This window comes from Marmota flaviventris, chromosome 1 (genome assembly GCF_047511675.1).
Source record: "Marmota flaviventris isolate mMarFla1 chromosome 1, mMarFla1.hap1, whole genome shotgun sequence".
Lineage (NCBI taxonomy): Eukaryota > Metazoa > Chordata > Mammalia > Rodentia > Sciuridae > Marmota > Marmota flaviventris.
Window position 1 is genome coordinate 114,222,582 of NC_092498.1, and position 27,505 is coordinate 114,250,086.

General features: G+C 38.7%; 2 protein-coding genes and 1 long non-coding RNA gene across 5 annotated transcripts in view; 2 read left to right on the forward strand and 1 right to left on the reverse strand.

Annotated features, from left to right (window-relative positions):
* Positions 1–2,096, forward strand: part of LOC114081662 (serine/threonine-protein kinase Chk2) — a 40,179-nt gene extending 38,083 nt beyond the window's left edge. The window contains exon 14 of the mRNA XM_071614924.1: positions 1,497–2,096. Coding sequence (XP_071471025.1) covers positions 1,497–1,586 — 90 coding nt within the window. The 3' untranslated portion in view covers positions 1,587–2,096. The remainder of the gene's footprint in view (positions 1–1,496) is intronic.
* Positions 1–27,505, reverse strand: part of LOC114082416 (uncharacterized) — a 92,600-nt gene that overhangs the window by 63,683 nt on the left and 1,412 nt on the right. For both annotated transcript variants that reach the window (XR_011708273.1, XR_011708269.1), the window contains exon 2: positions 11,031–11,124. This is a non-coding gene — a long non-coding RNA (uncharacterized lncRNA). The remainder of the gene's footprint in view (positions 1–11,030; positions 11,125–27,505) is intronic.
* LOC114108264 (tetratricopeptide repeat protein 28) overlaps positions 6,798–27,505 on the forward strand; it is a 594,959-nt gene continuing 574,251 nt past the window's right edge. For both annotated transcript variants that reach the window (XM_071614927.1, XM_071614928.1), the window contains exon 1: positions 6,798–7,015. In XM_071614927.1, coding sequence (XP_071471028.1) covers positions 6,914–7,015 — 102 coding nt within the window. In that variant the 5' untranslated portion in view covers positions 6,798–6,913. The remainder of the gene's footprint in view (positions 7,016–27,505) is intronic.

Sequence of the window (27,505 nt, forward strand, 5' to 3'; positions counted from 1 at the left end):
AAGTTCTGCTTTTTTCCCACTCTCCCTCCCAGTTTTATAAATGGTGAAGCAAGCAAGGCAAGATTGCCTTTTCCATAAAAGAGTAAAAGTTGGGGCTCTAAGTGAGAGGTTTTAGTCTTTCTCACTTTTTGTGATATCGACCATTGAACCCAGGGCCCCACACATGCTAAGCAAGTACTCTACCACTGAGCTATACCCCCTAGCCCTTTTTATTTTATTTTGAGACAGAGTCATACTAAGTTGTCCTGAAGGCCTCAAGCTGTCTGTCTTTTCTGCTTTAGCCTCCCAAGTAGCTCTCTGTTTTGGTGCTAGGGAGTAAATGCAGGGCCTTAGTGTAGGCTAAGCACATACTTTACCACTAAGCTGTAAGCCCAGTTCCATTTAATACTCCAAATCTACTGAGCTTGGCAACAGTTGCACACTAGTGTATAGGATTCTGTTTGTGATCTTGCTGACCAGGAGCTATAGTTGCCTCACATCAAGAGAGAATATTGCTAGCCTACAAAAAGATGTTCAGAGTCTGCACCTGAGGTTGTGGTGGCCCTGTGGCAGAGCGCTTGCCTGGCATGTGTGAGGCACTGAATTCAATCCTCAGTGCCACATAAAAATAAATAAAATAAAGGTATTGTATCCACCTACAACTGAAAAAAAAAAGATATCTAGATTTAGATTCAAAGTTTACTTTCTACTGTTTGCATTTGCTTATGCACCATTGTAAAATATAAAAATTGTAGTTGAAAAAAAATTGTAATTGAGTTGAGTATGGTGGTGCACATCTGTAAATCCCAGTGGTTTGGGAGTCTGAGGCAGGAGGATTGAAGTTCAAAGCCAGCCTCAGCAACTTAGTGAGGCTCTGTCTCTAAATAAAATACAAAAAGTGTTCGGTGGTTAAGTGTCTCTGAGTTCAATTCCCAATATCAACAAAAAGGGTGGTGGGTGTTCCTGGGGTTGTGGCTCAGTGGTAGAGCACTTTCCTAGCATGTGTGAGGCATTGGGTTCGATCATCAGACCACATAAAAATAAATAAATAAACATCTTAAAAAATACAATACCCTTAAAAATTTCTTTCTTTCTTTTTTTTTTTTTTGTAATGGGAATTGAACCCAGGGGCGCTCAACCACTGAACCACATCGCCTTTTTAAAAAAATATATTTTATTTAGAGACAGAGTCTCTCTGAGTTGCCGAGGCAACTGATCCTCCTTCCTCAGCCTCCTGAGCTTCTGGGATTACAGGTGCGCTCCACTACGCCTGGCAAGATTTCTTATAAAAACAAAATTGCAGTTGAACTGTCCTTACATCATTAAGTGGTTGGAAGCCACAAGAAGAGAAATGTTAGATAAGTGTATTGGAGTCCAGTGGGGATTCAGTGACCACCAGTTATTCTTGGTACCATGCTTTACATGAAGTGACCCTGGTTGACTGATAGCTAATTGGGGAACTTTAATAGAAGCTGGTGATTTTCTTCTAAACATTCTCCCTTTTTCTTTATTTGCAGCCTTCCACTAGTCAAAAGCGGCCCCTGGAAGGGGAAGCCGAAGACACAGAGTCCTCGAAGCGCCGGGCTGTGTGTGCGGCTATGCTGTGAACACTGGAGTGAACCTGAAGAAATGTACTTCTTTCACTCTGCTGTCATCTTCCTTTTCTTTAAATCTTTTTTTTTAATCATTTGTATTTTTATTATGGGAATAGTTGCTTTTCCACAATCACTGTTAATTCAATTAAAAACCTGATGGAATGTGGGCTTTGTACTTATGCTTCAACCAACTTTTTGGTTGAATGCCTTTTATTTAAAAAAAAAATTTTTTTTTTTTCTTAAAAAAAAAAAATAGTTGGGGGGGGTGCTGGGGCTCAGTGGTAGGGCACCTGCCGTGCACGTGTGAGGCCCTGGGTTCGATCCTCAGCACCACATAAAAATAAATAAAGATATTGTGTCCATCTACAACTAAAAAAATGTTAAAAGAAAAAAAAATGTTAGGGGTGGGATATGGTTCAGTGACTGGATTCTTACATTGCAAATGTAAGGCCCTGCGTTTGATTCCCAACACCAAAATAAAGAAAGAAATAAAATGAAAAAAAAAAAAGTTATGTGTGCTTTTTCATCTAGAGCCCTACTTGGGTTGTTGTTACCAGGCGGTTTCTCTGGATGTCACCTGGTTTCAGCCAGGGACAGCTAAATACAAATTCTAAAGGCCCCTTAGAAAGTTACAGGGAAAGGGGCACAGGGAGGTTGGGGGTGGCATTTGTAGTGACTCACACTCAGAAATTTCAAGAGATGGTAGGTACATTGGTGTATGTATCATGTGCCAGTTTTAAATTCTCATCCTTTGTGTTAAAGATACATGTCTTCACAGTCTGAAACCTTGGGACTAGATAAGTTGTGAAATTCAAATTTTTCCAAGGTTAGGCAGCTGATTCACTTTTCTTGTATATTATGTGTAATACCCCAGGGGGGGGTCCCATAACCATACTCATTGATATTTCTGCAGCAAATATTCACAGCAAAAGGGGAAGAGAAAGAGGAAGGTTGTCCCATGTTAATGCATGTCAAACTTTTCTCCCAAATGAATTAGGGATGACATTTTAGAAGTGGAGTTTAGGCATGTGGGCATGTTACATTGACCCAGTAATGATTAGGAAGGCCCTGTGCAAAAAGCCCTATTCTTGGCTGATCTTGTCTTCACAGTGATCATATAAGCTAAGTCACCCAGCCACCCTCATGTTACAGGTAAGGAATCCAGGCTTAGAGAAGTAAGGTAACTTTTCCAAAATCACACAGCTGATAAGCGGCAGAGCTGGGACCCAACCTAGGTTTTTCTGAATCCAGTACTAATGTCTATCTTCCTAGTTTCATGTTCAGACTCATGGATGGTGACTTGCTGACAAAATGCACAAGCAACTGATGTCTAAACTCAAATGTCAGCATGTTCAGTGAACTGCCCAAAGGAGCATATATCCTTGTTTACCATCAAGTGCGATCAGTCCCTCCAGGCTGGCTTCAGGGACAGCCCTGTGATCTGTAGAAGTTGGAACATCTTTGGCAGAAAACAGACCACTCACATCATTTCATGGAGGGGATGTGTATCGAGGTCACAGATGCCTGGATCTGGAGCCATCAGGAATGCAGGCATTTCTAATGCCTGCTTCCTCTCTGATTCTGCTTTTTCTTTCTTTCTTTTTTTTTTAGAGAAAGAGAAGAGAGAGAGAATTTTTTAATATTTATTTTTCAGTTTTCGGTGGACACAACATCATTATTATTTTTTTAATGTGGTGCTGAGGATCAAACCCAGCACCCCGCGCATGCCAGGCAAGCATGTTGCCACTTGAGCCACATCCCCAGCCCTACTTTTTATTTTTATTTTTTAAATATTTATTTAGTTGTGGATGAACACACAGTATCTTTATTTATTTTTATATGGTGCTGAGGATCGAACCCAGTGCTTCACCCAGGTGAGGCAAGCGCTTGACCACTGAGCCCCAGCCCTAACTCCTCTGCTGCTTTTTCAATTTTGCCTGGTTGACACTAGATCATATTGTAATTCACTGGCCATACCATGGTTCGAATGCTACTTACCAGCTAGGACAGTGTCAAGGGCACACAGCTGTTGCCCCTGGCACTAGGGATGGGAGTGGGGTTGGCAATTTCTATTAGAAAGGTATGCAAGTATTCTGAGGTTTGGCTAGCCTGGTACAGGGGGCTGATGGGATTTAGGTGGTTTGAATATTGAAAGGAATGAGGTTGAGATTGCCAAGTTAGATGGGTTTTAGTTCATTTGAATAATGTGGAGGTTGAGGTTTCTTAGGGCATTTTCCCTCTTGGGCACAGTTAGCCAGCCCTTCCCTGTTTCCGGGGCACATTGTGGCTCCCTCTGATGATACCTGCCATGATAGGCTAAATAATGACCCTCAATAGGTGTCCTCATTCTAATCCCCAGAATCTGTGAATGTTACCTTACATTGCAAAAAGGACTTCATGGACATGATTAAGGATCTTGAGGTGGGGAGATTATCCTGTCTTATCCTGTGGGCCCAATGACATCACAAGGATCCTTTTAAGAGGGACCCAAGAGAAGCCAGAATCAGATGAATGATGTGATAACTGAACGTAGATTGGATTGATGTGCTTTGAAAATGGAAGGAGGGGTCTAAAGACTATAAACAACCATGGAAACTGAAAAAGGAAGCCAATGGATTCTCCCTTCAGTGCTCTTTGAAGGAACTGGTCCTTTACAACTTGACTTGAACCAACTGAAACTGATTTCAGGCTTCTGACTTACAGAACTATAAGTAATTTTGTCTTGCTTTGAGCTGTGCAGTTTGTGATAACTTGTTACAGCAGCCATAGGAGACTAATACATTTACTAAAGGGGAGACACTGACTGTTGATGAGGGCCACTTGACACTGATTTTCTCTTCCTAGCCTCACTGTAATTTCCTTTTAGGAGAATTTTTTCCTCTATTACATGAAATCATGGCATGGGGCTTCAAGGTGAGGTGGGGAGACAACTGTGGAAGCTGAAGAAGTCCTAGAAGTTCCTTCTGCTATGGAACTGATAGCTGGTCATCTAGCTGGAGATGGGTAAAGGACTTCAAAATATGAGCAAAAGGAGCTGGGATGGCAACATTCATGATGGGCACAATGTTGTGCTTACAGAACATTGGCTTTTGGGTAAGTTATTTGCTGGAATTTTGGTTAAGTTTCTTGATAAGCTTTGGCTTCCTTATCTTTAAAATGGGTTCAGTAAGAATAACCATCTCTGATGCTGTTTGTGAGGATTCAGTGGAATAAGGTCCATAAAGTGCCCAGTTATGTGGTAAGGGTTGTCTTCCATCATGAGGTAGGATAGCCATGTAAGTAGTCAGTTCTTGAAAGCATCATCATCTTTCAGTTCTTGCTTGGGCACTTGTGGGGTCATTGGGATACCTTTGACTAAGTAGACTTGGCAAATGCTGGGCCTGGGATTGGCAGTTGGAGGAGAGGTGGAGAGTCGTTTCTCATTGGCGGAGGAAGTAACTGCCACTCCCTTTTGCAGAACAGGCAGTTGGTTCTATGGTGGACCTACTGCATGCCTACTTGATGGTGTCCTGGATATCTCTTGTTTGTGCTGGCCCTGTGCCCAATGCCTCTTCTGTTCAGGTGGAAGCATCTTTTTTCCCAATTACCCTTCCTGTTTTTATCCTTCTGGAGGGTCTGACTTCAATCCCTTCCCATACATCCAGCTCTAGCCAATATGGATTGGCTCAGGAAGGGCATGTAGCTCAAATGGGTCCAATGATGAGTTAACCTTGGGACTCTGGCTGGGTCTACAGGTTGAAGCATCCCTAGTCTGAAAATTCAAAATGCTCCAAAATCCAAAACTTTTTGAGCAGTGATATGATGGATTATGAAAAATTCCATACATGAAACTTGGTTTCATGCACAATACTACTAAAAATATTGTATAATGTTAACTTCAGGCTCTGTGTTTAACGTATGTATGACGCATAAACAAATTTCATATTTAGGTTTGGGTCCCATCTCCAATATATCTCATTATATGTACACAAATATTCCAAAATCCAAGATCTGAGACACCTCTGAGCATTTAGAATTACGGATACTCGACCTGTACTGGGAAACAGCCCCTGCTTTCTTGGTAGATGAAGCTACTTAAGTGAAAGAAACTGTATAGAAATGAAGTTATTAGAGAGCAAATGAAACCTGCAACAGGTCAGAGAGGCTGAGTTTGGTTTGAGGTACTGGATTCCGCTATGCCAGAAGTGAGGCTCCAGCCAGAATTTTCCAATTATGGGAGCAGGTAAATTTCTCTTTTTCCCCCCTCCAGGTTGTTTGTGTCACTTGTGTCTGAAAAATGCCAAGAGAAATAAGCACAACCATTTACAAATTCCAAGAGACTCTTGAAAACTTCTTTTTCTAGTAGGGAAAATGTTCTCTGCTATTGTTTTGGTGCCAGCTTTAGGGTTTTGAGGCAGAGTATGGAAAGTGAAGACGTGGGAAGTAAGAGTCTCTTGCAGCCCCAAGGTTGGGTGAACTCCCAGCTAATTATACCGCAGAGTTTGGGACAGAACCCCTTTCATTAAACTTTTAGGAGTCTTGGACGGATAGGGCAGGAGCTACAATACGGAGCCTTCGAAGGCTGCTTGTGCGCCAGGCAGAGTGCTGAGGGGTGTGGATGCCTTGTCAACCCTGGGAAATCCGCTGCACACGTAGAAATCGAGGTTCTCTGGGTCGGTCAGGTGACATGCCCAGTCTCCCAGTTTGGGAGTGGAGGTGGCACTTGAACCCTTTAAGGAGAGCCCACCTCTTAAGCACTTGGGGTGGTGCTGGATTTTGAGCCTGATGTCCGAGGTCAGTGAAGAGGCGGGACTTGAACTCAGGTTTCCAGAGTCTGGCTCTCCCCAGGATACTGGAGTTCACTGTGCCACCTCCATTCGCGCACGTGCCTGCACACCTCCAGGAGTGGGGTCTCAGCAACCGAAGGGCGTCCTTCGTCTGGCACTTCTTGGGCGCACCCTCGCCCCAGGCCCCGCGATGCGGGTGACACATTGGAGGCAGTGGAGAAATGGGCTTGGCTGGGGTGGTCCGCAGTGCGGCAGGCGGCGGCGCAGAGCCGGGAACGGCGCGCTCTCCCTCCCGGGCGGGACAGGCACGGCGGGGGTAAACGCGACGCCGGGAACAGCGACCGGCTTCTCCAGGCTCCAGGCGGGGCGCAAGGGAGGGGGGGGCGCGGCGAGCGCGCGCGTGCGCGGTGTGTGCGAGGGAAGCCGCGGGGGCGCGCGTGCGCGGTCCGGGGGGGCGTTGTGGGTTGCCTCGGCGGCGCGCGGCACGGCGGGAACATGGCGCGCGGGAGCGGTGCGCGCGCCTAGCTGGCGGGACCGTTAGCTCGAGGCGGACGCGGCCCGGGTCCCGTGGGGATGGAGCAGCAGCTGCCGCCAGCGTCCGAACCGACCCCAGCGTCGACTCCGGCCCGGAGCCGCAGGCGGCGGGAGCCCGAGTCTCCGCCGGCGCCAGCGCCGGTGAGTGCGTGAGGGGCGCGGGCCGGGAGACTTTCTTTGTGAAACTCCGTCGGTGCAAGCCGGGCCGGGCCTCCGCGGCTGACGAGTGCCCGCGAGGCGGAAGCCACCTCGTCGTCGGGGTTCCAGCCCCTTCGCGAGCCGCTGTGCAGCGGGATCCGGTCCGCCGCCTGCCTCAGTTTCCGCGGGAGTGTTGTGAGTGTGTGCGGGAGCGGGGCCGGCGGTATGCAGTCGGCGCTTAACTCCCGCGCGCCGCCTCCTTGACCCCTCCCCGGGGGGCGGAACCTTGGGACCACGGTCCACTTAAGTGGCAGACTGCATCCTCCTGGAGACAGGTGTCTGCCGCTGGGGAGGCTCAGGTGCTGCCAGCCTCAGATGAGGTTGGGAGGGAGTGAGCTCTCCGACCCGGGAGGGCAACAAGCTGCTGGTGGCTCACCAGAGTGATACCAGAAAGCCTTCCGTCCGTCTTGTCCTCGAGGTGTGTTTGGGGTGCCTGTCAAGGTGAAGGCTGCTGAGCGGACTTTGAATGTGGGGCTCCTGCAGGATGGGTGGGATGGTCCAGTGGAGGAATAATTGGGAGCACTTTGTAAAAATACAGCTTGCATGCTCCACCGCAGGCCCACGAGCCCTGGCTCCTCAATGTAGGGGACAAGACTGAATTTTTAGCAGGCTCTTGAAGTTGAAATCAGAAAGGTTTGTCAGGCTGTAGAGAACAAGCTTCCTGCAACCAGGGACCTGCTCTGTTTATACCTCACTGTGGCATCCTGGTACCTTGCACCATGCCTGGCAAATGGTATATGTTCGGTAAATAGTTATAGGAAGACTAAATGACTAAGGAGTTTGCAACATTGGAACTCTTGAGGCATTTTCAGGAGCTTCTTGAGAGTAGTTATTTTTATTGTGTACTGTGATTTTTCTCAGCTCCCAACTTTTGTCTGGTTATAATGCTGTGTTTTCAGTATGTTCCACTCAAGAGCAGGGTATTTGTTGGTTAGTATAAAGGATCAACTCTGTATACCCTAGCTAGGTTAAAATTGATTCTAAAACAAAGTTCTGAATTAAAAAATACGTATTTCTTTCACTTGGGAACACTAGGCTTACAAGATTTTGTTCCTTTGAGGCAGGTAAACATTTATATTTGCATCAAAGGAAATCTGAATTACTGTTTATCTTTTCTGGAAAGTTGGCAATTTGCTTAAACTCTGAGTATGTCTAGTTTTTATGTGACGCATCAAAATTCAGATTTATGTTTAGTTCAGAGTCGATGCTAAAATAAAGGTGTTCTATATTTCAGAGGCATTTTTTTCCATCAAGTTGAATTTCAGTTAGTTGGTTTCACTAAGGTAGGGTTTTTGTTGTTGTTCACTGAACAAAGTATGCAAATGTAGGAAGACTTGACTTTCAGATTTGAGAATGCATCTGAAGGAGAAAATTGAAAAATTTGGTGCTGTAGTCTCCCAGTGTATTGTTTTTGTAGCTTATTTGGGTGTCTTTTTAAAGTGTCTTTAAAAAATCTTTTAAAAAGCTTTTATTGAGATATAATTTACCTCCCATAAAATTAACCGTGGTAGTGTGTAATTTTGTGGTTCTAATATTTTCATAGTTGTGTAACCATCACCATTATCTACTTTTAAAACATTTTGTCACCCTACAAAAAATTCTTTACCCATTAGCAGTCCTTTCCTTATTGCCCGTTCCACCAGACTATGCCATTTACTAATGTTACTGTCTCTGAAATTAGCTATTCTGGAAATTTTATATAATGGGTTATTATAGTCTTCTGTGATTGACTCTTTTTTCATGTAGCACAGAGTGTTTGAGGTTCAACCATGATGTAGCATGTATAGAACTTTATTCCTTTTTATTACTGAATAATATTCTTTCGAATGGATATACCAGATATCGTTTGTACATTCGTCTGTGGATATATATTTTCCCCCTATTTTGGGCTCTTTAAATAATGCAGCAATAAACGTGTACAAGTCTTAGTGTGGACATATTTTGTAATTTCTCTTGGTGTATCTCTAGGAGTAGAATTACTAGGTCACATAACTCTGTTAAGCATTTTGAGCAACTGTCAAACTGTTTTCTGAGGCTCTACTGCATATTACATCCCATCGCTAGTAATGCACCAGGGTTGCTGTTTCTCTACCGCTGACCAATACCTGTTACTGTCTGTATTTTTAACTTTAGCCATCCTTATAGGTATGAAATGGTATTTTATTGTGGTAGTAATTGTTTTTTTATACTGTGGATTGAACCTAAGGGTTCTTTACCACTGAGCCACATCTCCAAACCTTTTTAATTCTTTATTTTGAGACAGGGTCTCAATTAGTTGCTGAAGCTGGCTTTGAACTTGCCTCAGCCTCCTTCCTCAGCCTCCTCAGTCAGTGGAATTACAGGTGTGCACCACCACACATGACTCAATTTTTTTTTAATATTTATTTTTTAGTTTTAGGTGAACACAATATCTTTATTTTATTTTTATGTGGTGCCAAGGATTGAACCCAGTGCTTCACACATGCTAGGCGAATGCTTCACCACTGAGCCACAGCCCTGGCCCTGACTCAATTTTTTAAATAATGTTCTTTGATGTAAAAATGTATTTAATTTCAACCAAGTCCAGTTTTTTCTTTTATTGCTCATGCTTTTGCTGTCATATCTGAATCCATTGTCAAATACAAGGTCATGAAATATATATTCCTATGTTTTCTTCTAAGAGTTTATGCCTTTAACCAATATTTAGGTTGTTGATCCATTTTGAGTTAATTTTTGTGTATGGTATGAGTTAGTGGTCAAAATTCATTTTTTTCACCTATGGATATTCAGTTTTCCCAGCACCATATATTGAAAAGACTGTTCTCTTCCTCATTTAATGGTCTTTATACCCCTTATTGAAAATCAGTTGACCATATGTGAGTTTTTTTTTTCCTGAATTCGGAATTCTATTCTGTTGATCTATATATCTGTCCTTATGCCAGCACCTCACGATTTCATTACTGTAGCTTTGTGATGGATTTTGAAATTAATTGTAACTCCTCCAACATTTTTTTTCCAAGACTGTTAAGCCATTCTATGTCCTTTATGTTTTTATATGAGTTTTAGGTTCATTTTATCAATTTCTGCAAAAAAGACAGTTTGGATTTTTTATAGTGATGTGTTATTTCAGTGTGCAAGTATTGCACTTAACAATATTTTCAAAAATATTTTGTTCTGTTTGATGTGGATTGTACATGAACTTTTTGGGGGAGTAGAGAGATGCTGGGAGTGGAATCTAGGACCTTATACATACTAGGCAAGCACTCTACAACCAAATTAAATCTGCAACCCGCCATGAAACTATTTTTAAAATTTTATATTGCACATTGCTAAAAATACAGTTGACTTTGGATTCACTGTGTTTTTTTTTTTGTAGATGGACACAACATCTCTTTTATTTATTCATTTTTGTGTGGTGCTGAGGTTCGAACCCAGTGCCTCATACATAGGCAAGTGCTCTACCACTGAACCCCAGCCCCAGCCCTGGATATACCTTTTAACTTCATCATTTAGTTGTTGTTTATTCTAGTTTTCTTTTTAAAATCTTTCCCCTAAAATTAACAAGAAGAATGGTCTGAATACAGATCTAGATTCATATGTCTTTGTTTGGCTGTGTTCCTAACTAGTTGTATGAGTATTCACAAGGCTGAACTGTTGTGCATTTCAGTGTTCTCCGTACATACAATGAGACAGTGATATCCATCTCAAAGACTTGTTAAATAAAAGAATGTAGGTAGTTGTTTAGAACCTTGCCTGGCATGTGGCAGGGATCTGATGTTTGTTGTTTCCCTTCTGGTAATTAACTCCAGTTAAGGATACCCCCCCCCCCCCCACACACACACAAAGGTAAAAACAAAGCTGAAAATAACCCAAACAAACAAACAAACAAACAAACAAACAGAAAACCTCCCAAACCACAGGCCCCCTTCCACCACACAAAACCCAGAAAAAAATAAAACCACAAACAAAACCCACAAACCGGGCTGGGGATGTGGCTCAAGGGGTAGCATGCGTGCGGCCCGGGTTGGATCCTCAGCACCACATACAAACAAAGATGTTGTGTCCGCCAAAAACTGAAAAATAAAAATAAATATTAAAAAAAAACAACCCACAAACCTCTTCCTATCCCCATCACTTTCCTGTAACCCAAGAAATCCTGGTGAGTGCTTGAGGGATGGAGATAGATAGAAGACAAAGTCTCACACACACCACATAGTTGTGTTATAAAAGCATGATAAATCCAGGCTGCTATATAGGATATTTGATACTGTATTTTCAAATATTATTAACAATAATAAAAGTGTGATTCAAAGCTATTCATTTTTACTCCACAGTTCTTATTTAGTGTGCTTTTTTTCATCACTTTTCTCTTAAAAGCTGAAGTAGCATTTTTAAAATTAGATTTGATGGTTACAATTCTTGTTTCATTTGACTTTTTGCTAAATTTTATTTTATTTTATTTATTTAATTTAAAAATTAAGTCTAGCTATGTTAACAGCTCAAGCTGATTTTGAACTCATGGACTCAAGTGATTCTCTTCCCTCAGCCTCTGGAGTAGCTGAGATGACAGGCTTGAGCCACCATACTTATTGCTAATGCTTAAAAATGCTGATGTTTGGCCTGGGGCTGTAGCTCAGTGGTAGAGCACTTACCTAGCACAAGTGAAGCCCTGGGTTCAATTCTCAGCACCACATAAAAACAAATAAATAGAATAAAGGTATTGTGAAAAAAATTCTTAAAAAAATGCTGATGTTATTGTGAAGTTAAATTTAGAAGTAATTTTATTTTGGGTTGGGTGTAGTGGTTCAAACCTGTAATTTCAGCTACTGGGGAGGCTGAGGCAGGACGATCACAAGTTCAGGCCAGCTTGGTCAACTTAATGAGATTCTGACTCAAAATAAAAATGGCTGGGGGTGTAACTCATTGGTAGAGCATGGGGAGAGGGAGCAAGTATTTTTAATTGGTATCAGTATAGTAGCTGAGGTAGAATGTTAATTTTTAAGGGAAGAAACCAGAGATATAATATGATTCAAATATGATGCTTGGAACAAATTGTGTTCATTGAATGTGTATTCACTATGACCAAAGAGAATAATATTTACTCTGTAAATATGGTGATTTTGGAGGTAAATTTTTATTGCTAAAATAATATTTACTTTTGCTAAAATATCTATTTTGTAAATATTACTTTAGCAATAAAAATTTACCTCCAAAACTACCATTGTAAGTATATTGATAACCTACAAATCCACAAATTGATAGTCCATGGATGTTAATATAAGAAAACTTTAAGTTTAAAAATCAAAGCTGATAGTTATTTTTTTAAAAAGTCTGTTACTATTATAAAAACTACATTGTATAAGACTCTAAAGTGGAAGAAGCAAAATGCTCCCATTAGAACTCATAACTTGCCAATACCCAGTGATTACTGCCATCAGTACCTTAATACATACCGCGCTGGAACTCTCTCCGTGCATCTTTCTTTTCTTTTTTCTTTTTTTAAAAAATATTTATTTAGTTGTGGATGAACACACAGTATCTTTATTTATTTTCATGTGTGCTGAGGATTGAACCCAGTGCCTCACACATGCGAGGCAAGCGCTCTACCACTGAGCTATAGCCTCAGCTCCTCTCTGTGCATCTTTCTATCAATATTTTTTAACTTTATTTTATTTGTATATTTATTTTTATGTAGTGCTGAGGATTGAACCCAGGGCCTTGTACATGCGAGGCAAGCACTCTACTGCTGAGCCATAACCCCAGCCCTCTATCAATATTTTTATACATACGAGAGTACATACAATTGTAACCATCAAATCTGGCATTTTAGGGGCTGGGATATAGCTCAGTTGGTAGAGGGCTTGCCTCATATGCATAAGGCCCTGGGTTCAGTCCCCAGCAACACACATACAGAAGAGTACATTGGCATTTTAAATAAAATAAGAAAACTACAAAGTATGTTCAATTTTTTTAAGAATCAGCTGTATTTAGGTAGAGTTTATGTGCCACAGAGGTTACCAATTTAAAGTATGTGGTTCTACAAATTCAGACATATATACAGTTGTATAGTTACTACCACAGTCAATAGAAATGATAGATCATTCCATTTCATTACTCAGTATTACTCTATTATATGTGTATACTACAGTTCATGAGCCATCTACCCATGAATTGATGGACATTTGGGTTGTTTTCCATTTTTTGGAGCTGTGACTAGAGGTGCTATGAACATTTACTTACCAGTCTTTGTTTTGTGTTTCTTTTTTGGGGGAGGGGGTGAATACTTAAAAGTGGCATTGCTGGTTTGCATCACATATGGATACTCTTTTGAAACTGAGATTTTTATTTAAAAAATGTTTATTTTAATTTTTTAAATTGTTTTTAGATATACATGACAGTAGGGTGTATTTTGACATACATACACGGGGTGTAACCCATTATAATTTTTATCCCATTCTCGAGGTTTAACGTGATACGGAGTTACACTGGTCGTGTATCCATACATGAGCATAGGAAAGTTATGTCCAGTTCATTCTACTGTTTCCTGTTCCCATCCCCCTTTGTTCCCTTCATTCCCCTTTGCCTAATCTTATGAATATGTAACAACTAATCCCAACATTATATATAATTATAATATACCAATGCAAATATAGAAAGAAACTTGAGTCTTTTTTTTTTTTTCAGTCAGTGATTTGTCCTACTTCCCTGTTATTAAATGTGCAGACAATATTCAGAATTTCTGGTCAACCCCAAAATGTTCTTTAAAGCTGTTGGGTCTGTCTAAATCATAGACCATGCCTTAATTAATGTACAAGTCTCTTAATCTGGCATGGTCCCCTTTTTCACAACACATTGCATGAGACTCAATGGAAAGACCAAAACAGTTGTCCTGCAGAGTATCTTTCCTTCTGGGCTTCTCTAGTAACTGCCCTGTGGTGTCATTTATCATGTTCTTCTGTTGCCTATGAACTGAAAGCTGTATAAGGGTTGATGGGGCCTGTGGTGGTGATGCCTATAAACCCAGCTACTTGGAGACTGAGGCAGAAGGATCACAAATTTGAGGTCATCCTGGGCACTTATTCAGACCCTGTCTCAAAGTAAAAATAAAAAAGGGTTGGGGTTGTAGGTTGGTAGTAGATCACCCCAGGGTTTAAACCCCAGTATGAAAAAAGGAAAAAAGACTTGATGAATTCAAGATAAATATTCTTTGGTTAGATTCCAGTATTGGTGATATCTACTAAATGGTTCAATATAAGGCTTTGTTACTTTATTACTTAAAGCCTTATCAATACAACATAAAGTTTTTTTTTATCACAAAGATAAAAATAGAAATAAGGCTTTTATCACTAAGAACGTTTTAATCATTGAAAATCATTAGCAATTTCTTATTTTTGAGAAAGTATTCTTTAATTCTTTGACTACTGACCAAAGACAAGTCCCTTTTACTAGAGCAAAAGTAGTAATGGGAGGATTGAATAGGTAGTAATAGTATCTAGTTGGTAGGACAGAAGAAATAGGGGAGTAGTTGTCATAGAATGTCATATTCACTGTGACTTCTACTAAAACCCTCTTTTTTGTCTCATAGTTACACTGCTTTTAGGAGCGAGCATCTTGGTCTGAAAAACATGCCTTATGGTATTTTAAATGATTAATAGTATGAAGTTAATGTATAATAATCTACATTGTGACTTTTTGAGATTCCATTTGACAAATAGTCGATAATTTATTATTAGATATGATTTATTTTGTGGGTAAATATTTAGGATTACTTAGAAATTGCAGTTGAAAACTGGTCTAAATAATACAACAAACTTGACCTTAATTTCTTAGGAGTAAAAAGAAAAAAAAAAGTGAGCTCTGAATGTTACTAAGGGAAGGCACCATTATGTACACATTGTGTACTTGTAATTTCCATACTATCGCCAGCTAAGTTTGACCTAGGGGTAGTTAAAAAATTGCTGTGGTATTATTTCAGCTAACTATGGACCTAGTTCAGAAATTTGTTGGTCACTTGTATATCTTTGATAAATTATTCAAATTCATGTCCATTTTAACTGAGTTGTTCACCTTTTCATCATTGAGTTGTAAGAGTTTTTTAAATATATTCTTGCAAATATTTTCTTCCATTCAATATCAATATTCTTCCAAATTTGGTACCAATAATTTTTGCAATTACAGAATAGCATGAATAATATTACTTTAATAAAGATGAAATTACTGGGGCTAGGGTTGTGGCTCAGTGGTAGAGTACTTGCCTGGTGCCTGGCATGTGCGAGGCCCTGAGTTCAATCCTCAGCACCACATAAAAACAAATAAATAAAATAAAGATATTAAAAAAGATGAAATTACTAAGATTAATGTTGTCAATCTACATAAAAGGAAAATAGAATTAGCACTACTTATATTTTGCCAAATTGTACATATGGAAAACAGATTAGTTCTTATTTTTAGAAGATTATAGACTAGAAGAAAATAGTTTTGTAGATGAGAAGGGGAAAAATGATATAGTAAGTGAAAAGAAAAAGATGTTGGAAAATAATCAAATAAGTAGAAAGCAGAAGCAAATGGAGATGGGAGAAGAAAAGAGGATGATAATTAGATTTACATATTTAGTTTTATTAGTTTTTTTAAAATTATTATTTTTGTGGTGCTGAGGATTGAACCCAGATCGTGGAACATGCTAGTCAAATACTTTATAATTGAGCCACATTCCCAGCCCACTTTTTTTGTGAAATGGATCTCTTTGTTTTGTCCAGGAGAACCCCAACTTCTAGTCTCAAGCACTCCTCCTGCCTGAGCCTCCTGAGTAGCTGGGACTGCATGCATGTACCACTGCACCAGTCTTGGTTATATTAAAGGAGAGATTCTAACAAAATATTTGAATCTCTTTTTAATTGGGCTACTCTTTTGTGATTGAACTCTGTGGCATTAAATGAAGCTGGGATGCATTCAGTTCCTTAGGTTTCAGGGTGTTTGATTATTTTGTTTTTAGCAATTGGGCTGACTGAGTTGTTTAAAGAATGTAGTTTTTGTCTTTTGTCTTTATTTTTGTTTTTGTAGTGCTGGGTATTGAACCCAGCGCTTTTAACATGCCAGGCAAATGCTTTAATCACAGATATGTACACAGCTCACGAATTTAGTTTTTTTTTAAATTTTATTTATTTTTTAGGTGTGGGTGGACACAACACAATGCCTTTATTTTTATGTAGTGCTGAGGATCTAACCTGGGTCCCTCCCGTGCTAGGCAAGTGCTCTACTGCTGAGCCACAATCCCAGCCCACGAATTTAGTTTTAAAACAGAAATACATTTTACTCGACTGCCCATGTTCATGGGCAAGAATTAATATTAAGATGGAATGATTTATAGATTAAATACAATCCCTATCAAACTCACATCTGCCTTTTTTTTTTTTTGGCAGAAACTGACAAGCTGATTCTAATATCCATATAAAAATTCATGCTCTCCAGAATAGCCAAACTAGTCCTGAAAAAGAACATAGTTAGAGGACACATACTTTCCAATATCAAAATCTACTGCAAATTTTCATTAATCAAGATGGTGTGCTAATGGCATAAGGATAATACATAGATTAATAGAACTGAGAGTCAGTTGACACCCCCTACCCGCAAGTAATGGGAATTGAACCTAGGGGCATTCTACCATGAGTATATCCCCAATCCTTTTTATTTTATTTTTTAAATTTTGAGATTGAGTTTTGCTAAGTTGCCTAGGTTGTTCTCAAACTTGCAATTCTCCTGCCTCAGCCTCCTGAGTAGCTGAGATTACAGGTATTTGCCAACACACCTGGCTGGATTTTGGAATTTTTGCATATACATAATGAGATGTCTTAGGGATAGGATACAAGTCTAAACATGTAATTCAGGTTTCATATATAGCTTATACACGTTGACAGAAGGGTTTTATACAGTATTTTTAGTATGCCTGTGTTGTGCTGCGAGGTCAAGTGTCAAATTTACCACTTGTGTGTGTTGTCATGATGGTGCTCAGAAGGGTTTAGATCTTGGAGTGTCAGATTAAGGGTGTTCATCCTGTAGTGCAGAAATCATTCAATTGGGGAACAAATGATTCTGTACGGTTTGATATCCACCTGCAAAAGAATGAATTTGAACCCTTCCTTCATACAGGCACAAATATTAACTCAAGCCAGTCACAGTGGTGCATGTTTGTAATCAGCTACTCAGGAGGCTGAGGCAGGAGGGTCACAAGTTTTGAGGTCAGCCTGGGCTGACCTGTCTCAAAATAAAATCTAGGAAAGGGTGGGGATGTACTTGGTGGTAGAAGGCTTGCCTAGCATGCTTGGGGCCCTGTGTTCATTCTGTAGCACCATCCCAACCCTCCCTGCAAATTAACTTAAAAGAAATAACAAAGAGCAAAATCAATACAACTCTTGGAAGGAAACACTGTAATAATTTTTATGGAATAAATTTTGAGTTAGGCATCGATTTTTTAGATTTACCAAAAGTACAGACAAAGAAAAAAGTGGTTAATTTGGATTTAATCAAAATTAAAAGGAGAGGGCTGAGATTGTAGCTCAGTGGTGGAGTAGTTGCTTGCATAGGTGAGGCACTGGGTTTGATCCTCAGCACCACATAAAAATAAACAAATAAAGGTTAAATTCTTAGAAAAAAATGTAAAAGGGTACAATCAAGAAAATTAAAAGAAAACTAAGAAAATGGGGAAGATATTTGTAAGAATATATAAAGGATACAACTTAGTGATAGGAAGATGAACAACTCAGTTAAGATGGACAAAGAATTTGAATAGACATTTGTCAGAGAAGATATATTAATGACCAAAAAGCAAATAAAACAGTGTGCAGCATCGTTAGTCATAGGGAAATTAAAATGTGAAATAGTGAGATACCACTTCACTTCTATTAGGGTGGTTTAAATGAAAAAGACAGTAGCAAGTGTTGGTGAGGATGTGGAGAAATTGGACCCCCTTATACATTGCTGGAATGAGAAATGATGCAGCTACTTTGGAAAACAATTTGACGGTTGCTCAAAATGTTAAGCATGAACTTACCATGTGACCCAGTAATTCTAATCTTAACTAATTATTTTTTTAAATAGTTTTTTGTAGTTGTAGATGGACAGAATGCCTTTATTTTATTTTTTTGTGTGTGGTGCTGAGGATCGAACCCAGTGCCTCATGCATGTTAGACATGCGCTCTGCCACTGAGCCTCAGCCCCAGCCCAATTAATTAATTCTTAATCTTAGGTATGTATCTGAGGATAATGAAGATATTTGTTCACACAAACACTTGTACCTGAATGTTCATTGCTTTGTTATTCATAATAACCCCCATATGGAAGCAGCCCACAGCTGTTAGTGAATAAACAAAATGTAGCATACCTAAATAGTGGAATATTATTTTTGCCATAAAAGGAAGAAGTACTGATTGAGACATGACACATCAAAGGTGAACTTTGTAACCATTCTGAGTCAAAAAAAAAAAATCACAAAAGATCACATATTGTGTTTGTGTGAGATAATTCAACATATGCCTATACATATGCCTCTATGCTCTATACAGAGAGTGGATCAGTGTTTGCCTTAAGCTGGCTGGGAGTACAGCTAACTTGCATGGGATGATAAATGTATTCTAAAACTAGATTGTGACACTGGTTGCAAAACAACGAAAACCACTGAACTGACCAGGTTAAATGGGTGAATTTTATGATGTGTGATATATATGTCAGTAGTGGTATACAAAGAATTAGAAAATGAAAGGAATACGTCTTATTCTTAAAACATCATGAAAGGTATTCTCATAAAATCTTTGTTTGCCTTACCCTCTTCAGTTTTGTTTTCACTAATAAGTGATAAAATGAACAATTTCTTGATCCTGTTATCTATGGCTGTATTATGAAGTTAAAATCTAAATTCAACTGTGGTAGTTTATTTAGAGTATATACATATAAAAAATTTCAAGCACATGGAAAAATAAGAGTAAATCCAACAATAAACCTTTATATTTTCTCATCACTTCAGTTTGATAAAATTATTAACATTTTGCCAATAAATGGGCACAGTGTATTTAAGAAATAGTGGAATAAAGATTTGTCTCTAGAAAACAAATATCCACCATTTATTTAGAAAATACCTGATATTAAAATGGATAAGTTTCTGTGAATTTGAAAAAAATGTCATGTGAACACATTAGGATATCTGAGCTTTCCTTGCAACAGGCCTATAAATGAACATTTTTTTGTACAAGCATGTTAACTCTTGTGCTTATGAGATTATTGTACATTCTCGTAGAACAGAGGAAACTGTCAATTTCACAAGGCTTTCCCTGTGACTTGCCCTCTGTAGGAGCTGAGTTTTCTGATTTTTTTATTAATGTAGTGTGATATTAGAGAGTATGTATTTAATAAGGCCAAGCACTTAGGTGGGATTGTAACTTATATTTTGGAATTAACCGGTCAAACATCTAGGAATACTTTTCTTTTACTTCAGGAATTTGCATGTTACCAGTGTGAATTCAGGCACTTGTGTTAGACATTTGATCTTGTGTGTAGTTTCTTATCATGAGGAAAATTATGTTGCAGAAGGTTGAACAGTTTGCTGAGAAGGCACTAAAAACACAGCCATAGTTACTTCCATTCAGTATGTATGTTTTTGCATTGGCTTTTGTCTTAGATCCATGTGGTTTTAGCTTATGTAGAAACTGAATTTTTGATTGTTGCTCCACTGCCAAATAATGTTTTGTTAAATTCATTGTTTCCAATTTCCATAGAGATTTATGAAAATTATTTAAACATTGTTCCAGAATGAGCATGGTGGTGCAAATCTGTGATCTCAGCAGCTTAGGAGGCTGAAACAGGAGGATTGCAAGTTCAAGACTAGCCTCAGTAACTTAGTAGTGAGGCCCTAAGCAACTTAGTGAGACCCTGTCTCAAAATAAGAAATAAAAAGGACTAGGGATGTGGCTCCATCCATGGTAAATTGCCCCTTGGTTAAATTCCCAGTACCAAACAACAACAACAACAACAAACTTTTCCATATATTAACTACAAAATCTAAATATATTTTATGAAAAATGAAAATTTTTATTAGACATATTTGGAAGAACATGTAAATTACAAAGTATTGTGTAGAACAGCTTACTTTCATAAGTGTGTTTCAGATTTTTATTGCTAACATACTCTGTCAGGTTCTGTTGGTACTTCATATTATCAACTAATTTAATACTCACAACAACCTTATGAAGTAAATACTATTATTATCCCCTTTTTACACACAAGGAAACTGAGCTACAGAAAAGTTAACTTGCTCAAGATCACTCAGCTAAGAAGATGAGTTGCCCCAGATCTTGATTTGGCAGTCTGACTCTGGAGTCTGTGCTCTTAACCATTGTACTAGATAGTCTTTGATTTGTATGATCACTAACAATAGTGATCAATTATAAATGCCTACTGCTGGAAAATGACACAGCCAGTTCCCGTGGGGATTTTGTTAATACCTAGTTTTTGTGAGTTTTAAGATTATGTTGGTATGGTATTCTAGAATTTGAATCTAGGATGATTCAAGAGTATTTGAAACAAGGGCTCAGCGGTAGAGCGCTCGCCCAGCTCGCACGAGACCCTGGGTTTGATCCTCAGCACCACATAAAAAAAAAATAAAAAATAAAAAATAAAGGTATTGTGTCCAACTAAAGTTAAAAAAATATTATAAAAAGAGTATTTTAAACAAATTAAAAGATAAAATTTTAAAAAGAATGGGTATTGATACTGTTTCTTATTATTGTTGTTTTTGCAGTGATGGGGATCAAACTCAGAGCCTTATACATACTAAGCAAGCATTCTACCATTGAGCCATATCCACAGTCCTCATGGACTATTAAATAAATTTTTTTTTTCAGTACTGGGTATTGAACCCAGGACTTCTTGCAAGTGCTCTACTACTATATCCTCAGCCCCCCTTTTTTTGTAGTTCTTTGTATTGAATCCAGGCCTCCAGACACTTATTTTTATAGTTGAGGCAGGGTCTTATTAAATTGCCAAGGCTGGCTTGGGGCTTGCAGTCCTTCTGCCTCAGCCTCCTGAGTAGCTGGGATTATAGGCTTGTGCCACCACATCTGGTTAATATATTTATTTATTTAAAATTATTTTTAAAAATTTTAAAAATCTTTTTGGGAACTGGGATTGAACCCAGGGGTGCTTACAACTGGACTACATCTCCAGCTGAGTTGTTGACTTGATAAATTGCCTAGGGTCTTGCTAAATTGCTGAGGCTAGCCTTGAACTTGTGATCCTCCTGCCTCAGCCTCCTGGGTTGCTGGCATTATAGGTGTGTGCCACCATGCCCAGTTTATTTATTTATTTATTTTTAAAAATATTGTTTTAGTTGTAGTTGGACACAATACCTTTATTTTATTTATTTTTATATGGTGCTGAGGATCAAACCCAGCACCTTGCATGTGCTAGGTGAGCACTCTACTGCTGAGCCACAAGCCCAGCCCCAGTTTATTTTTTTAAGACACAGGGTGTCATTATTTTGGTCAGACTGGCCCCAAACTTCTGGGCTTCAGTGATCCCCCTGTGCAGCCTCCCCAGCAGTTGGGACTATAGGTATACACCACCATACCTAGCTGCTGCTTCTTTTTTTTCCTCTTGCCTAGCTATTTTTAGTTTTAGATTCTCAACCCAGCATGTTTTTGAGCTTCAGTCAATAGAAATAATGGTTTTTCAAAATAAACTGCATACATCTACCATGAATAGATTTACTTCTGATTTCTGAGTGAGATAGTAGTGAAGGTAGTAGTTTCATTTTGTAAGTGGAAGATTATTTCATTGCCTTTCGTCTGTTCATTTTCTCCTTTATTGTTTAGGGCATGAGAAGTATATTGCAGATTCTTTGCAAAGTCTTGAAAAATGTCTGTGTGTGACAATATGATATTCCATAGGGCTACAAATACAGATGTAACTTTTTTTTTTTCATACTGAAAATTGAAGTCAGCGTTTCTCTACCACTCAGCTACACCCCCATCATTTTCTTAAAATTAAAAAAAAATTTTTGAGTTAGATTTTTGCCAACTTGCTGAGGCTGTATTCAAACTTGCAATCTTCCTGTCTCCGTCTCCCAAATTGCTGGAATTACAGGCAGGTGTCACTGCACCTCATCAGATATGAACTTTTAAAAACATGTAAGAAAATTTTGTTCAACTGAAGTTGCATTTCAAAGGCTTCTTTAGATTTAGAGAGCATTGCCTATTGTGGCATTGTAACACGTCGTGATCCTAAGCATGAGCACTGGAGTGTGATTGCCTGGGTTTAGTCTAAAATCTTTCACAACTTTGCAATATTGGATAAGGTATTTAATTTTTCTTCACCTTATTGCTGTCTATAAAGTGGAAATATTGCTATGGCCTACTTCACAGTGTTGCTGTGAGGACGGATCAATTCATACATGTATACTGTTTTAAACAGTTCCAGGCATGAAGTAAGTACTAAGCAAGTGTTAGATGTGGTGGTTGTTTTACTCTTCAGAGTAGGAGGAGGTGATTAAATGTTAGATAGGGATTGATGTCATTGATTGTGATCCTTTACACAGAGTGTTAGATTATTAAACAGTTTGTCTGACCTTAGAATAGAGAATGTTTTGCTAGTTAAATTATTGTTCTTTTAGCTCCAGATCCATTTATTTATTCTGCCTTGTGATCCTGAGGCCCAGACTCCACAAGTCACATTTCTGCTTGGCTACCTGCTCCCTGTTGCAACGGCATTGACTGCCTAGAAGAGGAGGGAGGGACTTGCTTTTTCTGCTCTGCTTGCCATTCCTGTGACTGCTGCCCTAACAACACTTCTTCATCCCTGCAGCAGCAGTACCTTCCTGTAGCAGTTGCTGGATCCAGTTTGCAGTTTTTCCAAGGACCAGTTTCATCAAGCTTTCTTCAGAGACCACTAGCGCCAACCAGCACCGCTCTTTAGAGGCCTGGGTCACAGGCACATTGGTCCCCTACTTGGAAATCTGAGACATCAGCACCAGCTGAGCAGTGCCTTCCCAGAAGTCTGAGTTTGAGTTCCTGAGTTCTTCCTCTAAGCATTTGTTAGCCCTGCGCTAGGGGTGGTAGTTGCTTCCTGCAGTTGTCAAGACTATGATTGCTAAGAGTTCTTTTTTTTTTTTTTTTTCCCCTTTAGCCGTGTACTGAAAAACTTGAAATTCAGTTAACAAAATCTTGTATTAAATTCTCTTTGTTCAAATAACTGGTGTGGTTTCTGTCCTCTGACTGCATTCTGGCTGATAGAGGTGGTAATAAGTAGGAGTCCATGGGGGTTCACTTAAACACTTGTGATTCCTTTTTTTTTTTTTTTTTGAAGGAGTAATTCTAAGATGATAGTTTATTTTTTCTAAGTAATTTGATACATTATCTCATGATAATCTTATGGAAAATATGAATCTTTTGGATTTAATGATAGTAAAGCTGAATTACATAATAAATTATGATATGTGATAGAAACTTGTAGGAAGTCTGCACCAAGATGCAGGACTCTATTTTTAAAAAATCGAATCTTATGTAATAGTATACTGTTTCCTGGATGAAGGCATGTTTGTTGAATTTATAGTTTTCACAAATATGAGATAGATATTACACCGAAAGAATTAGGATTCAAAGTAGTACTGACATACTAGAATGATATGATGAAACCACCAAAATATTCTATGATCTGGAAGACAGGAACCATGTCTATTTTCTTTTTTTATGTCCAGTCTTTTTTTTTTCCCTTGGTACCAGGATTGAATCTAGGGTGTTTTACCACTGAGCTATATCTCCAACCCTTTTTAATTTTTGTTTTGTGACAGAATCTTGCTAGTTGCTTAGGGCCTCGCTAAATTGCTGAGGCTGGCTTTGAACTTGTGATCCTCTTGTCTCAGCCTCCTGAGATGCTGGGATTACAGGTATGTACCACCACACCCACTTACATCCAGTCTCTATTAAATGCCTGGTACAGAAGTATGTGCTCTGTAGTTGAATATATTGACAAATCAATGGGCTGGGTATGTGGCTCAAGCAGTAGCGTGCTCGCCTGGCATGCGTGAGGCCTGGGTTCGATCCTCAGCACCACATACAAACAAAGATGTTGTGTCCGCCGAAAAACTAAAAAATAAATATTAAAATTCTCTCTCTCTCTTAAAAAATATATTGACAAATTAAGGCAAAATTCATCAATCATAAATGAGGTTCTGCATTTGGGTTCTAATATTTGTGAACAAGTTTACTTATCAGTAATTTGTGGGAAAAGAGGTTGTAACTGTAACAAGAACTAACGATATTCAATCACTGATGAATACAGCCGTAGTATTCATTAAAGAATATAGAGTATTAAAATATAGAAAGCTGATAGCTGTTGCTTCTTGGTTCTGAGTTTGAGTCTACTTTTGGAAATCATATTTTTAGAGGAATGTATTAGTTAACTACAGAGCATCTTAAAACATGGCTAGAACAAGGGATGAACATTTGAGGGAACTTGGGGTATTTAAATAGCTTAGGAAACATTTCCCACTTCTTACCTAAGGATTTGCTGTCACTGCAGATGGCTAAAGTGACAAATTTGTGATAACTTCTTCTTTTTTTTTTTAAGGATATACTAAGAATGCCTATAATCCCAGCTATTCAGGAGACTGAGGTTGGAGGATCACTTGAGCCTAGGAGTTAGAAACCAACCTGCGTAAACATAGTGAGACCTGTCTCAAAAAAAAAAAAAAAAAAAAAATCCCTAAAGGATATCCTGAGAAAACACTGGACAGTGAAGGAAGGGAGAAAGACTGGTGTGTATGTGTATATCTCTATGTCTGTCTATCAATCTATCCATCTATCAGTAGATCAATCTTCTTTTTACTGTAAATAGGTAACTTTACAAGGATAGAAGTTTAGCACACAACAGTTCTAAACCACAGAAGCTATAGAGGCAAACAAAAGATGTGAAAGCAGTGAACAGTATCTCAAGCAGAATAATTAATATGGTGTTTTAGGGGATGTAGGAGAGGAAAAACTTCTACCCTCTTAATTAAGTGAAGGGGGTCTGCAAATTAAGCTGATGAGACATTAACAGAGAAAAAAGGTTTATAGTATGCATATGGGAGCTGACTGAAGAAGTAGCTGGTTTATTAAATGCATAAAGTTAAAGCCTTATATCCCTAACTAGTAGGCAAAAAAGAATAGGGAGATACAGTTTCTGTGAGAAGAAATAGGTTTCTTTAGACAAAACAAATGAGTTTTTAGAATTGAAGGGAAATAAGAAAGTTTGTGGAAATCTCTTGTTTATACAGGTACCAGTGATCTCTCCATCTCATCCAGGACCGTGAAATAAAAGGGTATTTATGGAAGGATTATTTTCATATTTCTTCCTGGGGTTAAACTTGCCCCGAAAAGGGAATTTGTGATAGCCTCATTTCCCAGAAGTTACTATTGAGGGAAGCTCCTAGATAACGGTTAGTAATACAAGTGATTCTTGTCCCTGGACATGCAAATGATTCTTTCCATACGGAGGGGCAATTGATTTTCTTCCTCTCCTAAAAAGGCCAGTTTTGCATATATCCAAAAATTAATTTCAGCATTCCTGATTGTCTGTACATGTGTTGTCCTTTGAGTTCTCCTCTGAACTGGCTGTTGTATTTTACTGGGTCACTCATTAAGGAGTGAAAGTTTTTGATGAGTTAAAGTCTTTGAGGTGGGATCATTTGATATTTGTGTGAGAGTTATGATCTTATCATTATGAAAATAGGAACAGGGTTCTTTAGTAGATTTTATTCACTGGTTCCCCTCTCAAAGCCTATCAGCAAAGGAGGGGATGAAAGTACCAAGTTCAGAAATCAGTAATACCCTCATGGATTTTTATTTTTCACAATTGCTGAAGATAATGCTTTTAAAAATCGAATGGCATGTGATATAAAGTATTCATATCTATGTTACATGTTTAAATTGCATTTATTTGTAATGATTGAATTTAAACTTTTAATAATTAATTTTGACCCTCTATATTTGGATATGTTATTACATGTAAATGAAGCAAACTGTTTTCTCCATTAGACTTAAAAGAAGGAAGCTGGCTATTTACCAAATAAAATAGTAATGATTTATTTATAACTATCTCAAGTAAAATCAATAGTGTAAAGATGCAGAGGTTATGAATATCAGAATTTTGTTGTGATAAATCTCCAAATTAGTTTAGATTGTGAGTATATATTTGTGGTGTAGGTTCTGTTATTGACAGATTGAGACTGTGGGAATTAACAAATAAATGCAATTTTAGTGTTATAAAAACTATAAACTGGGAAGTGAATTTTTTTTTTTTTTGTACTGGGGGTTGAACCAGGAGGCGCTTTACTGTAGTGCTACATCCTTAGCCCTTTTTATTTACTTAAAAAAAAAATTCCAGACAGGGTCTTACTAAGTTGCTTAGAGCCTGGCTCATTTGCTGAGGCTGGCCTCAGACTTCCGATCATCCTGCCAAACCTTTGCAAGTCTCTGGGATTGTAGGCCTGTGCCACCACACCTGGCTGGAACTGGAACATTTTTAAATGAGCAAAAGTAGTTTTAGACATAGTTTTAGCATGGCTTGTTCAGGCTATAAGAAAGATAGGCCTGAGTAGTCTTTCATCATTTCCCAAACTACAGGGACAATGTTTTATCAGATCTTAATAGGCATCCAAGAAGTGCATAAAATATTGTGTTTTCAAATAATTCTGAGAGGAGGTATAAAATGGTTAAGAGTAGGGACTTCAGAGCCAGACAAACTGGATTTGAATTATAGCCCTACAGTTAATTCCCTTGATACGTTCACTTCCTCCCTTTTTGTTATTTAACCTTTGTCTTCCTTTGCAGTAGTACAGCTTCATAGAGATTTTGAATAGTAAACAAGTGAACATCTATAAAGCACTTAGAATAGTGACAGGCACATACTAATTGTTCATTGATTATAACAATAATCATTCTTTTAAAAAAATTTTTTTTCAGTTGTCAATGGACTTTATTTATTTATATGCAGTGCTGAGAATCCAGTGCCTCACACATGCTAGGCAAGCACTCTACTACTGAGCTGCAACCCCAGCCCCACAATAATTATTCTTTTTTTTTAAGAGAGAGAGAGAGAGAGAGAATTTATTTTAATATTTATTTTTCAGTTTTTGGTGGACACAACATCTTTATTTTTATGTGGTGCTGAGGATCCAACCCAGTGCCCTGCGCATACCAGGTGAGTGCGCTACTGCTTGAGCCACATCCCCAGCCCCCACAATAATTATTCTTAATGGGAAACACTGTATATGCTATCTGATTTTTGGAGGCTCACACTATATATAAGCATATTAAAGGCTCTAATGAAGTCATGCAGTAACCAAATCTATCTTCCTCCAAATTATTATAAAGTATTGGCAAGAATTGATCAGGAATCAGCTAAGGCTTTCGTATCTTAAGAAATGAAACT